Source organism: Barbus barbus (assembly GCF_936440315.1).
Source record: "Barbus barbus genome assembly, chromosome: 6".
Classification (NCBI taxonomy): Eukaryota; Metazoa; Chordata; class Actinopteri; order Cypriniformes; family Cyprinidae; genus Barbus; species Barbus barbus.
This window is the reverse complement of record NC_136734.1, coordinates 27,411,476-27,428,259: the sequence shown is the minus strand read 5'-3', so window position 1 is coordinate 27,428,259 and position 16,784 is coordinate 27,411,476. Positions and strand designations below refer to the sequence as shown.

Below are 16,784 nucleotides of genomic sequence, written 5' to 3'. Positions count from 1 at the left end.
GTGAAGGGCATATAAATATGATGTGGATTTCTATGTACATTGTGCTCACATGAATAAATACAAGATCTCCCCTACTACACAGCATCACTATAATAACTTTACTCACAGTGACTGCAGATTCACCAGACTGTCAAATTGATTGTTGTATATGTGTGTCAGGGGATTGTTGGAAATATTTCTGAAAAGAACACACAGAGGCACACAAATAGTAAAATAGTTATCAATGAAGTCCACACTTTACTTCTGTGATTCATAAGGCCTGTCACTTAGTCTGAAGAGGCTTTCAACCAATCAATGAATCACTGGGCAGATCAGCACAAATACAAAACGAATAACACTGAAGTATTGTGCCACTGAGAAATCTCTATAAAAATATGGTTTAACATTTAAGCTTAGAACAAGAACTTATAAACAACACAATTTGCAACATAAATAAAAAAGTGCAGAATGTGGCTCTCACAGTTGTTTGAGGTTCTGGAGGTTCTGGAACAGAGACGGAGGCAGGTCTTTGATCTGGTTCATAGACACGTCTCTGTAAATCAAGTCAAAGCATGTTCAGCGGCTCATTTTTCAATTTAATCGCTCATGAAATAAATAAAACTAAAAAGAAGATCTTCAAATAGAAGCTCTGTTCCAAGGTTTGTGCTTATCAGGCTGAGATTATTTGAGCAGGTGTCTCTCTTTTTGTCTCACAAATCTCAGATGAAATTTGGGGATAGATCTATGGTGGCCCAGTAGAGCACTACACAACAAAATCGCCACAACACAACACATAGTGTCAGTCCTCTGTTGTGTGTGTCTTGTGTTTCCAGGTGTGCCCTGTGTTTCTATGCCCATATTTGGTTTGTTTCCTGTCCTCGTTATGTCATTAGTAGTTTATTCGTTTCCAGGTGTGTTTGAGTTAATTAGCTTAGTATTTAAGTCCTGTCTGTGTAGTGCCATTTCGTCTAGTCTACTCATTACTCCTCGGTGTTTGATGTCTGTCCTGTCCTGTCCTGTCCTGTCCTGTCCTGTCCTGTCCTGTCCTGTCCTGTCCTGTCCTGTCCTGTCCTGTCCTGTCCTGTCCTGTCCTGTCCTGTCCTGTCCTGTCCTGTCCTGTCCTGAGTAAAGTATGATTTGAGTTACGACGTGTTCCTTGTTCCTCCCTGCTGTGTGCACCGTGACACATAGAACATAATTTTGTTGTGTTGTGGGGCTTGTTACCACTGTGTTGCGGCTTGTTTCCGTTGTGTTGTGACTTGTTTCCATTGTGTTGTGGGGTTTGTTTCCACTGTGTTATGGCTTGTTTCCTTTGTGTTGTGCTAATTTCATTGTGTTGTGCCTTGATTCCGTTGTGTTGTTTCTGTTATGTTGCGCATGTTTCCGTTGTGTTGCGGCTTGATTCCATTGTGTTGCAACTTGTTTCCGGTGTTTTGCGGCTTGTTTCCGTTGTGTTGCAACTTGTTTTCAATGTGTTGTGCTAATTTCATTGTCTTGCGTCTTGTTTCTGTTGTGTTGTGCTAATTTCATTGTGTTTGTTGTGTCATGGAGATTTCGTTATGTTGTGCACTACTGGGCCACCATATAGTTTAACTAGAAATTAACATTTATTCATCCACAGGTTGTTTCAAACCTGTATGGCTTTCTTTCTTACGTAGAAGACAGGAAAAGATGTGCTGAAGAATGTAGTTTTTTTCTATTTAACAAAAACACATGACCAGAGAAAGTGAAGGGAAAAAAGTGCTTCACCGACGAAAACGTACACTATATTCCAAATCTTCCAAAGCCATATGACTGCTTTGTAAGAAAGATCAAAACTTAATGATTGACTCTAACTCTTGGCCTCGACCTTAGCTGCGAATATATACAAACTTCTGCCCTTTTCTGCTTTTCATTTTTATACACTTTTGAGTATGGGAGAAAGCCATGTAAAAAAAATTTTTTCATCCTTTTTTTCTGTTCCAGAGAAGAAAGAAAGAAATACAGGTTTGGAACAACATGAGGGTGAGTAAATAAGAATGAGAGCCAGACTTTTCATTCAAAGGTGAACTAACTCTTAAAATGCCCATGAATGCAATCTCTTTCTTTCTCTCCAGCACGCACATTTTATATAAGCAATGAACTGAAAAAAAATGATGACAAAAAAAATGTAATCTAGGGACTTGTATGTGTATTATAGGGAAAATTAATGCCTCCATTTACTTGGGTGCATGTGTTTGTGTGTATACTCACAGGTCTATCAATCTTTGCAAGTCTGCAAATGTTCCCTCCTCAATGGTGCTTATGTGGTTTCTCCTCAAAGCTCTAAACAAAAAAAAAGACATGTATAGTAGCACTGCCTCAAAAATATAGCCCAATTCACCAAGGCCCTCATATACATCTATATGTAAATCAGCTCTTCCTCTTTACTGGGTCTTAAGAGAGTCTGAAGATCACACTTAAGAACTATCCATCTGGATCATGCTTCCAGGAGCTATCGCAAACATTTTCCATAATGCTTGAGTACACAAGGACACACTGACAGTCCTAGATTAGGTCTGAAAAGCACTGAAGGCATCAAAAGAAATGAAATATTTACATATTTGAAGATATCTAGCCTGTGTTGATAACTAAAACCGCTTTGAATTGGGAAACGGAGAGACTGAACTGGATCAGATATGACAACAAACACACTGCCACTTCAGTCGATGTGAGAAGCCGTAACATACCATACGAATAGAAGAGAGAATTCGGCCTCTCAGATTCTGGAATATTAATTTACACTTCAGTGAAATGTATATTTTCATTCTGAGTGTTTCTTTAACTATTGTATATGCAGTTTTGGGCTTGTGGCAAACAATCGCATTAATTAATTTGTCATCTAATAAAAGTTCAACATGCATGGATTAAAGTAAAATTAAGTCATTTATGGCATATCATCTGCATATTATGCAATTTTATGTCTCAGATTATGTGAAATATACACAATAGATTCTGCATTCTCTGGTGGAAATGAAATTATTTTGAGGAACACAGTAGCATTTTAACACTTTTTGTATAATGTTGATATAGGACATGCAAGTCATATTCTCTTTGCACACAGGTCTTACTTTGTTTTCATTCATTATCATAATTGTCTAGATTTTCATAGTTTAAGATTACGCCTGTGCCTGGGGTAAACAGCCAAACATATAATTAAAAGGAAATGTAAAAAACAGTGAAAATAAATAATGAAATATTAAAATCTATTAGTTTTAATTAAAAACAACTTCTGGGGCATAAAAGTGCCTGTAGTTGAAGATGTGGTCGTGATGCTGCAGGCTCGGTCTCTCAGGACAGACTGTCCTTCAAATGTCTCTGACAGATCAAATCAAAGGCCTTACACCACTGCACCAGATATTCGTGATGCATATCAACATGTACATCTAAAACATGACAAATTATTGTAATTTATTCACTTCCGATGTCTTTAATCTACTCGAGTCTTAAATTATTCAGTTCAACCTAAATCTGCATTTATTTGTAAGTGTTTCCAGCCGAGCTGAGAGATTCAGAAGAAGCTGTAGAAGAGTCCCACTTCTGTCCTTTTCTCCCACACTCAGCTGTGACAAATAAAAAAAAATACCCTGGATCCCATAACACTCACTGCAGTTTACTTTGTATGTTAATGTGTATGAATGTTTTGTGGATACTCACAGGACAGTAAGAGAGGAGCAGTTCTTAAAACTAGATGCCCAGAGAGATGAAATTCTATTCCCCTCCATTTCCCTGCAGAAACAAACACCTTGATCACAGTTGAGTGTGTAGAGTGGGTGACTGCATCATTCTTTATTAAATATAAAGATTTTGGTTTAGAAAAAAACAAAACCATGGCCCCTAAACATATTTGGACACTTACTAGGGTAATACTTTGAGGAATCAAATTTTTGCTCATTACGATACAAAAATAGAGTAACTCTCAGAACTCAAAACTTATTCTCCAGAGAAAAAACAAAACAAAAAAAACATTTACTGAAACAAAGCTGCATAAGAGGCTTGTACTTCCAGAATTAACTGACCCACTTACTGCCCACATTTTACCATCAACAAAGTCGGAAAGTCGAAAAGCCCGAAAGCCAGATAGAAATATTTCTAACACCAGAGGACCAGTGATAAACATGTAGGCACGTCTTTCAAACCTTCTGCTAATGCACAAACAAAAGACGCCAAACCATTTCTCAGAACTTCCTTCAATTTTCTTGCCATTTTTGATATTACTCTTAGCCAACTGGATTTTTTAGTGGATGTATAAAATCAAATCCCTCAAGTTCACATAGAGACCTGAGCAGAGTAACCACAATTAACATTGTACACTAATGTTCGACAACCGGAAAGTGTCCATTTTTAAAAAAAAAAATCTTAATTGGTATCTACATTAATAGTACATCTATTGTTAGAAACATATTTATGTTGTTCTGCTTTAAAAAGTGTACTTGTGCTCTTACATTTTTAAAATAAAAGCCATCAGCTTTTATTTTTTTCCTATCTAATTCACGTTTAAGTGTTCCTTATATACTTCATAGACATAATAAGTCTTATCATCATAGTTTTAAGATATCAAGACAATTAAGTATTATGTTTGTAACTCACAGCCAGTTGAGACGGGGCATCTCAAGGCAAATCGAAGTCTTTGGAAATTGTTCAACAGAGTTATTTAATAAAGACCTGCAAAAAAACATAGATATACATTCTCACTGTTGAGCGATACAATACAATCAACAAAGAAATCACTTTACAATAAATGAAAAACAGGCATACTCTTTCATAGGCCTATGCACAATAGCTTTATATATCGAATTTTATCTATTTGATATGCCTGTCAAAGTAAATTAGCAGGTCATCCTTACAGGAAAAATAAGGATTTCAGGCCTTCAAAAGACTTCTGACGCAGGGATGATATTCTGTTTTCATCCAGAATCCTACACACAGGCAAAAAGACATCAAATAATGAAAATGACAAATTACAATATATTCAAAAAAGTGACCCCGAGAACCATCTGAAAATAACCATCTCCTCAGAAACCCCAAGTCTGAGCCCTGAAAGGGCAGACATTAATTTGAATGATTCTGCACAGAGAATGAACACAATCCATCAATTATGCCTGATTGAAAAAGAGAAAAACAAAAAGCACTAAAGAGAGGAAAAGCACTTAAGAAACAAATGGAAAAATTAGAATGAGACAAAGAAAGAGAGAGAGAAATTGCAATTCCTGGCTGAATCACACCTATCATCCTATTTTATCCACTATGTGAGTGTATGTCTGTGTTTTTCTACTTACAGCCACTTCAGACTGCTGAGGTCACTAAATATTCCTGCTTTCAGAGATGCAATTCTGTTCTGACTCAAAAAACTGCAAAAACAAGAGAGAGACAGAATGAGACAAAGAGAAAGAGAAGGCCACATTAATGGACGTCTGAAGTTTAAATGGGTTTTGTTAAATGTGTCATTACAAAGAGCATCTGCTGTATGACCATCACTGCTGTTCCTCCTTCCTCCACTGTCTCTTTCCTTCTTTTCTGTCTCTTCCCCCTTGCTACCTGTCTGATTAGTGTAAGTTTAATGCTGATTAGTTATGTATGTATTGAAGCACATCTCTGAAAGTAGGAGCCCAGGTACACATTGAAGCATACACAAACACACAACAGTATTAGGATGCATTAAAATTCGTTCTTTGATCATGGATCTGTTCTGCCTGAATCAAGCCTAATCCACATTGTTACATCCTTCTTTCCCTTATTTTTCTTTTACATGGATGAATGGGTGGATGATGAAAGCCTCAGGCTGACTGATAGGAAGTAACAGATGCGATGCTGATAATTACGTAGACAGATAGTCAGTGATGTACAGTTATACAATGATTTAAACAGGCGCTCAGGGAAGGATCAATGTCACATTATACATGATGTGTTACTGATATAATTGTGCACAGTCACACACACAGTCGTTCCATTAATTTACACATTACTCACAGTTTACGCAAAGAGATCAGTCCTGAAAATGCCCTCTTGGATATCATTTCTATACTGTTACTTTCCAAATGTCTGTGGAGAGAGAGAGAATATTCACTGCAGTTTGAGATGTCGCTCTAGGTGCGCTCAGTATTTTTTGCCTCATTAAAAAAGTTTTACACCTAAAGAAATGAATAGTCAATTGCAGCATCCTGCGGTCAAATATTGTTGTATAAACGTTTTCAATTCAACAATTTTCTTTCCAATTCAACAGTGTGCAGGTTTCATGGTGTCCTATTGTAAATTTGATGCCTGCTACAGAACTCAAAATAGTTGGGACGAGGGCATGGTGTAGCATCTCCTCTTTTTTTCAAAACAGTTTGAAGACGTCTCGGCATCGAGGTTATAAGTTTCTGCCGTTTTGGTGTTGGAATTTGGTCCCATTCTTGCCTGATATAGGTTTCCAGCTGCTGAAGAGTTTGTGGTCGTCTTTGACATTTTTAATTTAAAGATGCACCAAATGTTCTCTATAGGTGAAAGATCTGGACTGCGGGCAGGCCAATTCAGCACCCGGACTCTTCTACTACGAAGCCGCTGTTGTATGTGGTTTTGCATTGTCCTACTGAAATACACAAGGCCTTCCCTGAAATAGACATCGTCTGGAGGGGAGCATATGTTGTTCTAAAACCTTTATATACCTTTCAGCATTCATAGTGCCTTCCAAAACATGCAAGCTGCCCATACTGTATGCACTTATGCACCCCCATACCATCAGAGATGCTGGCTTTTGAACTGAATGCTGATAACATGCTGGAAGGTCTCCCTCCTCCTTAGCCTGGAGGACACGGCGTCCATGATTTCCAACAAGAATGTCAAATTTGGACTCGTCTGACCACAGAACACTTTTCCACTTTGAAACAGTCCATTTTAAATGAGCCTTGGCCCAAAGGACACAATGGTGCATCTGGACCATGTTCATATATGGCTTCCTTTTTGCATGATAGAGCTTTAGTTGGCATCTGCAGATGGCACGGTGGATTGTGTTTTCTGGAAGTATTCCTGGGCCCATTTAGTAATGTCAATAACAGAATCATGCTGATGAGTGATGCAGTGTCGTCTGAGGGCCCGAAGACCACGGGTATCCAACAAATACATAGTCGCCTATATTATATATTATATATTGTGTATTTTTTTATTTTTTATTTTTTTGCTGCTTTGTACATTGGTTATTGGCTATTTCTTGTTATTTTGTTTTATTATCTGTGTCCTGTCCTGTTACTGTCTTTCTGTTGCACTGTGGAGCTTCTGTCACTATAACAAATTCCTTGTATGTGTAAACATACTTGGCCAATAAAGCTCATTCTGATTCTGATTCTGATTCTGAAATGTCTTCAGCCTTATCTCTTACGCACAGAGATTTCTCCAGTTTCGCTGAATCTTTCTATGCTGTTATGCGCTGTAGATGATGATATTTGCAATTTGCCTTTGCAATTTTACGTAGAGGATGTTGTTTTTAAAGTATTCCACAATCTTTTTACGCACTCTTTCACAGATTGGAGAGCCTCTGCCCATATTTACTTCTGAGAGACTCTGCCTCTCTAAGACATCCCTTTTATAGCTAGTCATGTTACAGACCTGATGTCAATTAAGTTAATTAGTTGCTAGATGTTCTCTCAGTTGAATCTTTTCCAAATTTTTTGCTTTTTCAGCCCTTTGTTGCCCCCGTGCCAACTTTTTTGAGACATGTAGCAGGCATCATATTTGAAATGAGTTCATTTAGAGGATAAAAGTGTACAATTTATCCGTTTAAACATTTGCTATGTTCTCTATGTTCTATTGTGAATAAAATATTGGCTCATCTGATTTGAAAGTCTTTTAGTTTTCATTTTATTGAAATTTAAAAAAACATCCCAACACTTCCGGAATTCGGGTTGTAGAAAACAGCTATTTTAATAATATTTCACAATATTAACATTTTTACTCTGCTTTTTGATCAAATGAATGATACATTAGTGAGCATTAGAGACTTCTTTGAAAAACATCAAAACCAACTTCAAACTTTTGAATGGTAGTGTACATATCAGTACACTTATAAACCCTTTATTGGATACAAATAATTCCCGTAACATAGCATATCAGATATAAAATACAACTATGCTTACACAATCGATGAACTAAGAGCTGGCATGCAGATCAAATGCAAAACATACTATCTGTTATTAATCTGTAGTTACTGTGGTACTACATATATATTAAACTTTCAAAGATAAATTTTGTTTGTTTGTTTGTTTAGACCAAACTATGAACGTGTTCTGGTTACCTTTATCATGATGTTTTCAATGCAGTGTCTGTCATTTATTATGATTAATTGATGAGATGTCTTGTGAGGGGTTCTCTCTGTCTTTCTTCTTCTGTCTAAGAGTAAATGTTGCCTGCCTATATTGAGAGCTACACAGTTGAACTTTGATGGCCAATAAAAATGTCATCCTGTCTGAACTCTACAAAGGAAGTTGAGTTTTAAAACCTCCACTGCACTTAGTGACAAATAAAGAAGAGATTTTTTTGTCAGCAGAAAGAAAAGATGTAAGGGAAAGAGGAGTCTGAAAAAATCAGGTGCTATTATGTCCATGCATGGAACACAATCATGCACATGAGAGGGTCTGAAATTATTTTATTTCCACATCTGGCAATGGCAAGTGTATTGTTGGCCATGTAAACTGTATTGTGCCCCCCCCCCCCCCCATCACTGCTGTATGTCATAGTACCATCTGAAGCTTAATATACAAACTAGAAATATCATTATTTTATTCCTAATATATTTATTTTGGTTGGACGCTTAATGTCAGGAACCAGTATTCGCAATATTCTGCCATCATCTGCCTTCAAATTCTGATGCAGATTCCCTACTAAGGTAAAAGTCATTAGAATATATATGTAATTTAAATCTCTTCCATTTGAATTGCTTGATTTTCTATCATCAGGGAGAGACTATTATTCTTACAGTTTCCACTACAATTTTGCAGTTCCTTTTAAAGTTATAATCCAATTTGCCAATTTCCTAGTTGAAGTGTTGTTTTGAAACCTTAAGTAAACACATACATACATATTCTGAAACCCCTCTGTTTGGCATTTTAGAGAAAATGGAAAACTTATCATTGCAAAGCTAATCATTATTTACAAATGATGACTTGAGCTCAAGGCAAGGATACTCAGAAATTTAAAAAGCTTAGAAAATATAACAGAGAGAAGGATTAGGGGAGGAGAAGATGAGATGAAAGGATGAAGTGTCACTCACAGTCTCTCCAGGTGTCTGTAGCGGATGAACAGATCACGAGAGAGAGATTCGATCCTGTTACTGTTCAGCTCTCTGAGGGCAGCATGGGAAGAAAATAGCAGCTATTATATTTGGTATATAGTGGGTCCCACTGATCAGTCATTTAGTACCAAAATCCCCTTTCTTCCATTTTCGTTCCCTTTCTAAAATCAAGTCATTTCTCTCAAAAAGCTCTCTAGAGGTTGCTATCCATGCCTTTATTACGTCTCGGCTGGATTATTGCAACTCCCTCTACTTTGGTATATCAAAGTTTTAAATCTTGGGGTTAATTCAGCAGCTAGATTCTTGAAGTGGTGTAAAAAGTTTGATCATGCCACTCCTCTCTTGCGATCACTGCATTGGCTGCCAGTCCATTATCGAACTGAGTTTAAAATCTTGCTACTTTTCTATAAATCACTTAACAATCAAGCTCCGTCTTATTTGTCTGATTTACTCCACCCCTACTCTCCGGCGAGGGGACTAAGATCAGAGGGCCAACTTCTCCTCCAGACCCCTAGAACCTGCTTAAAAACCAGGTGATCTAGAGCCTTTGAAGTGGTTGGTCTCACCCTCTGGAACAACTTACCAGTTCACATTAGAATGGCTTCCACTTTATCTGAGTTCAAGTCATATCTTAAACACATATTTTCTCTTTGGCTTTTAACATGTAGTAATGTGTGCTTTTGAATTGTTTTGATCTACTTTTGTTGTTGTATTGGTCTCTGAATGGTTCTAATTTGTTTACTGAATTTCTCCTTATATATTATTGTTTGTTGTGCAGCACTTTGGTCGGCCTTGTTTTGTCCTTAAATGTGCTCTAGAAATAAAACTGGACTTGATATTGAACTTGAAACCAGTAAATCTGACATCAGAGTCATGCTTTTATATTTAATGGAAGAGAAGGTCTCTCGCTCTCTGTTATACTTACAGTGCAGTTACATTAGAGGATGCAACAGGTACTTGGAGGAGGTTTTTGCCATTACAGTCCACCTTCCGACCCTCACAATGACACACATCTGGATAGACATCTAACACTGAAAACAAACAGACAGAAGCAGGCCATTAAAACTCCCACAGGAATGTTGCTCATTGAAAATAAATCCTGAATGGTACTATTTGCCAAGCAAGAATTTCCATATAAATAAAGAATATGGTTGGCTAGGCAATTTCGTTTCGTTTTAGATACGAAGGGTAATGTGTACTTATAAAGGTACTAAGTGTATAATTAGAATTCACTGACAGCGTGTGTGTCTGTGTATTTATCTGCTATTATGAGACAGGCTATAATGTTTCATCTACAGGCTCTGTACTAATGAGTATTGACATTAAACTTCAGAAATCATTTGATAAAGAGAGAATGCGTGAAAGAGACAGAGACAGATTACCTTATGTCTTCCTGAAAAAAAAGATAAACTCCTGCTATTAACATGACAAAATGTGCTTTTGTCTCAAATTTTCTCAAACCCCTTGTATGTTCCCCATTAGTGTATAAAATCTATGCCTGAGTTCTTTTTATGCCTTGCTCAATCCATTTAAAAACAGCAGGGCATCACAACCATGACCATCTGAAAGCTTTTGTTTCCTAGTTAAATAAACTGCTTTTTCATGCTTGCACCAGTTAAATTGCATAATGTGTATTGATGTTAAGCTGAAATCAGAGAGACTGAAAATAAAACAAAGAGAGAAACAGAATGAGAGAGAGAAAGAGAGGATGATTTAAATGGTAAATCCCCGTTTACTGTGAAGTGTCCTGTCATACCCCCAAACTCTTTCACGTTCCACATTAATACATTAAACTGCTCCAGTTGTATTCTTGTTCAGTTCATAAAAGAAAAAGTGCATTACCCTAATTTTAAATTTTTATTCTTGTTAAACTGTCACATTTTGTTTATTCTGTAAAAAGAATTCAACACATTAACTAGTTTTGATTCTTAAGCCTTGTTTTAAAAAAACACATCTCATCAAAAAAAAAATATATATATATATATATATATATTCAATCTGTCAAAGAACATAAACAGAAAAATCTATTCAATATGATTCGGGAATTTTGAAGCATTCATTACAAAAACACTGTTATAGTTGGTCTACCCACATATTGTTGGTCCATTATGGCTCATAGAGTTTTGACAGAGAAGGTAGTTTCAGCTCTTTCAACCCACTCAACACATTTGAGACATCCACAGCTTAATCCCCCAGTGAGACTGAAACAATCATTTTCTGACACATTCAGGCTCTTGAGACATCTACACCTAACCTTGCATCTCACCTAACCTCGACAGTCAGGAAAAGCATTATTTCCTGTGCGTTTTTTTTATTTAGTACTGGTAAGTGTTTGTTTGGGATTGAAAAAAGCATTCCAAAGGATAAACTAATATCTTGGGTAACACTGGAATAAAACATACCCATCACTGTTACTCAGAATTGAAGAAATTATGACCCGATCCAAAATGCGAAAGCAATGTCCAATTCACGAATTTTAATGAATTCACAAATCTCATTTAATGATTCATCATTGAATTTAATTGATCGGAATGCAGCAGTTAATAACTCACTGATTCAGTGATCCTGTTGGCGCGACTCTCAATTGAACATATTGCTGTTTGGACTTGCCCATTTCAAAATGACCATAGAAACAGAAGTAAAATGTTTTTTAGAGCTCAAATGTTTTGTTTTTTTAGAGTATGCTGCTGACCACTGATCTATAATAGATCATATGTATAGGTCAGTGGTTCTGACTATAATAATAATAATAATAATTCATAATAATGTTGAACTGAGCTGCATCAACGACATTTGCCTTTGTCGACTAACAGTAGTCTTTATAAACAAGTACTTGTACAATGTACAAAGTCTTGAATAAACTTTTGAATGTACTTATAGTAAGCAGACATTTCAACTGGTGTATACAGGATTTGTGTAGGCCTACTTTATCCTCTGCTGCTTCAAATCTACCATCATTATTCCAGTGAAAGGTTCCTGAATGAATATCCCCATGTGGTGCTCACTTCCATTGCCATGAACTGCTTAGAGTGGCAGGTCAGGGAAAATATCAAAGCCTCCATCCCAGCTCTTCTGAACCCTCTCTAGAATGCCTATAATCGTTCAACCGAGAATGCCTTAAAAACCGCTATCCATCTCACACGCGGTCACCTGGAAAATAAAGACCCCTATGTCAGGATGCACTGATTTCAATTCAGTTTTCAACACAATCTTACCTCAGACCCTAATCAACAAACTCCACACAGAATCTTTTCCTGCTGGTGCTTCATGGGGCTTGAATAGAGAGACTCACTCTCTGGCCTATGGATGTTGTGTTGGTGCTGACAGGAAAGCCTTGTAATGGATAAATCACTACATCACAGTACATCACTGTGACCCGCTTTCCACCCTACGGAAGGAGCCCATTTATCTGTGAAACCCGAGGCTAAGGAACACCTACACGGTAAAAATAAATTCCGTAAAATTTACTTCTACCGTAAAAAATACGGTAGCAACGTTTTAGGTTTTACGGTTTTAACTTAAATTTACAGTTAAATACGTAATTTCTTTAACTGATATAATCTTAATATACCAACCTATTAAAGTACTGAAATCTGTTTTGTTCCTTTGAAATACACTGTGAAAACCACCAAACGCAGGTGATGACGAGAAAGTCACATGATGAGTTAAAGCCCATCACAAGCAACTTTTCAACAACAGAATATATAGAAGGTGCACAGTGTCATTCACACAAGCACTAAACACCATCATGGTGAGACTCATTAAACTGAAATATGCTATAAACATTAATTTAACAACATTAGATGTAACATACAACCCTAATAAACATAACTGATAGGAAAAAACTAAGAAGAAACATAGTTATTTCAAAGAAAAAACGTCAAATTCAAACAGAATTTGAAATGGAACGCAGGGAATTCTGGGAACGTCAGTTTACAGTTTTTCCCTGTAAATTTTACAGGAACTTTCCGTTAACCATATAACAGGTTTTTGCCGTAGCATTTTCACAGTTTTTTACCGTTAAAATCACGATCATTTTTTACAGTGTATGTGAGCATTTTCTTTCCCCAGGCAGTCGGAATTCACCAACCCTGCATGTCATGCCTGCATAGATTCCATATATTGCACATGCATTGCATCATTTATAACACAAACCATTTAATAATTAATAATCTACCACAAAGATCTTCCTCACTCATAAAATTGAGACACTTACTGTACTTATTTGCTCTGTCATCATTACAGGATGTTACATTAGCTGCTTTGTCTAATGTGCACTATACAGTCTATAATTATTGTCCAGTGTGTATTTATTGTCTGCAACTTTGTGCTACTATAACTTTTATTTTTTGCCCTGGCAAAGAATAAAAAAAAGCTTAGACTGAGAATATTTTGGCAGCCACAAGCTGAATATTGCCACCATTCTATATTATAACCCCCATCTGTATTAAGGTTCAGATATGAATTGCAAAAATTGAGGGTGATTGCTTGAATGTGAATATATTGTGGCAATAATCACATAAACTTGCTCAGAAAAAAAGAGCTGTCATGATTTACATATTCAAAAACTTGACTCTCCTCTGTCCATACTATGAGTCCAGTGTTGTTTTAAACCTCACTGACTTTGATTGTATGGACAAAAACAGTTGAAACATTCTTTTAAATATATGTTTAAATGTTGTGTTCTGCAGAAGAACATGTTTGGAGTGCTATAATATTGAACAGGACCACAGTATTTGTCATTGATCAGTTTAAACAGTGTATTTGGTTTTAAAGAACCATGCACCATCAGCTATTGGAAATCAATCTGCATGTAGAATACATGAGACAAGCAGAGACAAAGGCTTAAATATAGAGTGGTTTTTAATGAAAGCTGCACTACAGAACTTGGGTCTCTTAATCGCCATCTGTGGTTGAAAGTGGTTGAAGTACAGAGGATTTTTTTTTTCAGTCAATTATGTTGCAGAATACCTCAAAATACAAATCATTCTGCAAAAAGGATGCAACAAAAAATAAATAAACTGGAGCCTTCTTTTAATATCATTAGGTCTGTAATCTTAAAATTAGCTGTACCACCATTATCAACCTCTACAGAACTCTGCCTTGTTTCAACTAGGGTTTACAGTATAGTGTTTTGAGCAATATCAACCCCCAGGGATCGCCACTCAGCCCACATAGGACAGTTTCTTTCAGAAAGCAGCAGCAGTCTATCACTTGCCATTAAGCCCAAAGCTCTGGAGAGACATGCATAACAAGGAGGAAACCCCGTTAAGTGCTGCATAACATCTGCAGTTAGAAAGACAGTCTCTGACAGATCCAATCTGCTATCCGTTGACAGTACAGTATGTGACAGTTCTGCTGTACTACTGAGTGACTGTATTAACGAGGGATTTTCAAACGGGTGTGTGTGGAAATGTTCAAAGAAAAATACAAATGTTAAATGTCATTTTTTTAATGTAATGAAATTAAATGAGATTACAAAAATTATTTTTCATATTTAGGAGTTCAATTTTCTAAAACGTGTCAAACTCGACTCCTGAGTTTAGCTCCAAGCAACTCCAACACATCAGCCTGGAAGTTTCTGGCACTCCTAAAGACTTGATTAGCTGGATCAGGTGTGTTTAATTAGGGCTGGAGCTAAACTCTCCAGGACAGTGCCCGTCCAGGATCTGAGTTTGACACGTTTTCTATAAAATTAAATTAGTTGCCTGTGTTGTCTTTAAGATCCCTGCTGGTGTCTTCAGTGATAGGTGATGTAGAGGGCAGGCACCAAGCTAATAAGTATATTTCCCTTGGAATTAGATGTCACCACCATCACCCTTTTCTCCTATCGATCTCTAAAAGCTTTCTTCTAGTTTTTCTCTCACTCCTACCCTGTTGTACTGCTGGGTAATAATGTCCAAATGATCTGAATTTGAGTCCAGCCCTCTTGCCAGCAAAAAGTGATTGGTGGAAACCAAACCCTTTGCTAACTTCATACAGCTTATAGGTGGGCCAAGAACCTTTCAGTTAAATGGCTTCACTTGGTCAACAGAAAGAAAAATTGAGTTTTAAGGAAGAAAGTCTTGCAGAAATGTTTTGATTCTTATCCAGAGCTGGCGTAAACGCAAAAGCACAAATCAGCATGTATGACCTTCCTGACTTCATCCATTTAGCCCAATCTGTTTGCAGTCTGTCAAGAGAGCGTGTCGGATCATCAGACTCCAAGATAACTGTCCCCAAGCAAAACTTCTACATTGGTCCCACAATAAAACATCCTGAACCTGGGTCTTCTACCCTCGGGCCCTGTCCATTTCTATACTGCAGTAACAACTCTTGCATTAAGAGTGGATACTCAAGATTTTTGCTTTTCGCAGAGAACTGTGGCAGGTCTTCACGGAATACAGGTCATCACTTTTGCCCTCTGCTCACACTCACATGGCTGGCAAACAGCCATGCTCTGGTGTGCATTTCAAGCCTGGCCTATATATATATATTTTTTTAAAAAGCCATTACTGATGCATCACTACATTTTAATTGCACAGTTACTGGGACAATTAAACATTTAGCTTAACTTGAAGCTGAGCTTCTTTTTTTTAAGCTTTTTTAAAATCTTTAACATTAGCTTTATCTGAAGTTTATATTGCAGTTCTGTTTAACACATTTTCATTTTTTTCACTGTCTCTCTCTGCAGTTTATTGTAGCCAGAAAATCTCATTAAATAGTATTTTGTAAGTTGTCAAGTTTAAATTTCTTTCTCCTTTTTTTTCATTCCCTCCCTTTCATCCAGGCAAATGTATCTCTTTCTGGTGAATTTTTAATTTAGGCCAATTTGCTTAGAAGTTTTTATAATCAAATCAGAAGTGTGACAGATTGGTTTGTTGCAGAGTTTGAAATAGGTCGTTGTTTGCATTTTTTGAAAACAAATTGATCTTTAGAAGTGAGACAATGAAGTGTGTCCAATAAATTCACCAAAGTAAACACATTGCCTGTCCGTGTCCTTTTTTCTGGCACTCAAAGATGAAAGAGGGACAAACAACTCAATGAGTTCTTGAAGCTGCATGAGGCATATATATATATATATATATATAGTTCTATCATTTGAGAAGTGACTTATGGGGTTATTTTAGAAAGAAATTTCTACAAATTTAAAAGATTAGCAAAGGGAATAAAAGCATAAATGTAGAGTGTTTGCTAGAATTTCACAGCAGTTCTCGAGGGAATAAAAAAAGACCCCTTTTCCTTTCAAACATATCAGAGAAAAATGATTTAAAATAACAGAAAGTGCACATTATGTTCTTACTCATTTTTGACGGTCCTGTTCAATAAAGGCAAATAAGAAAAAGAAAATAAAGAAATAAACTTAACTCTAATACCAAATAACACCCAATGATAAAGCCACACAATAACATCTAGTGTTACCATCAATTTATAACACATATTGATAATACCCCAGTGGTAACATTCAAGGATCTGTTCCATCTAACTGAGAGTTGTTAAGTATTAAACCCATCTGACATTCATGGGTTTACACATATTTGTT

General features: G+C 36.6%; 1 protein-coding gene across 1 annotated transcript in view; it reads right to left on the bottom strand.

Moving 5' to 3' along the window:
- Positions 1 to 16,784, bottom strand: part of LOC306871680 (relaxin receptor 1-like) — a gene marked incomplete at its 5' end in the record, with an annotated part of 34,765 nt that overhangs the window by 11,381 nt on the left and 6,600 nt on the right. The window contains 10 exons of the mRNA XM_079419775.1: positions 107 to 178; positions 461 to 532; positions 2,212 to 2,283; positions 3,655 to 3,726; positions 4,588 to 4,662; positions 4,845 to 4,916; positions 5,277 to 5,348; positions 5,968 to 6,039; positions 9,242 to 9,313; positions 10,188 to 10,293. Coding sequence (XP_079275901.1) covers positions 107 to 178; positions 461 to 532; positions 2,212 to 2,283; positions 3,655 to 3,726; positions 4,588 to 4,662; positions 4,845 to 4,916; positions 5,277 to 5,348; positions 5,968 to 6,039; positions 9,242 to 9,313; positions 10,188 to 10,293 — 757 coding nt within the window. The remainder of the gene's footprint in view (positions 1 to 106; positions 179 to 460; positions 533 to 2,211; positions 2,284 to 3,654; positions 3,727 to 4,587; positions 4,663 to 4,844; positions 4,917 to 5,276; positions 5,349 to 5,967; positions 6,040 to 9,241; positions 9,314 to 10,187; positions 10,294 to 16,784) is intronic.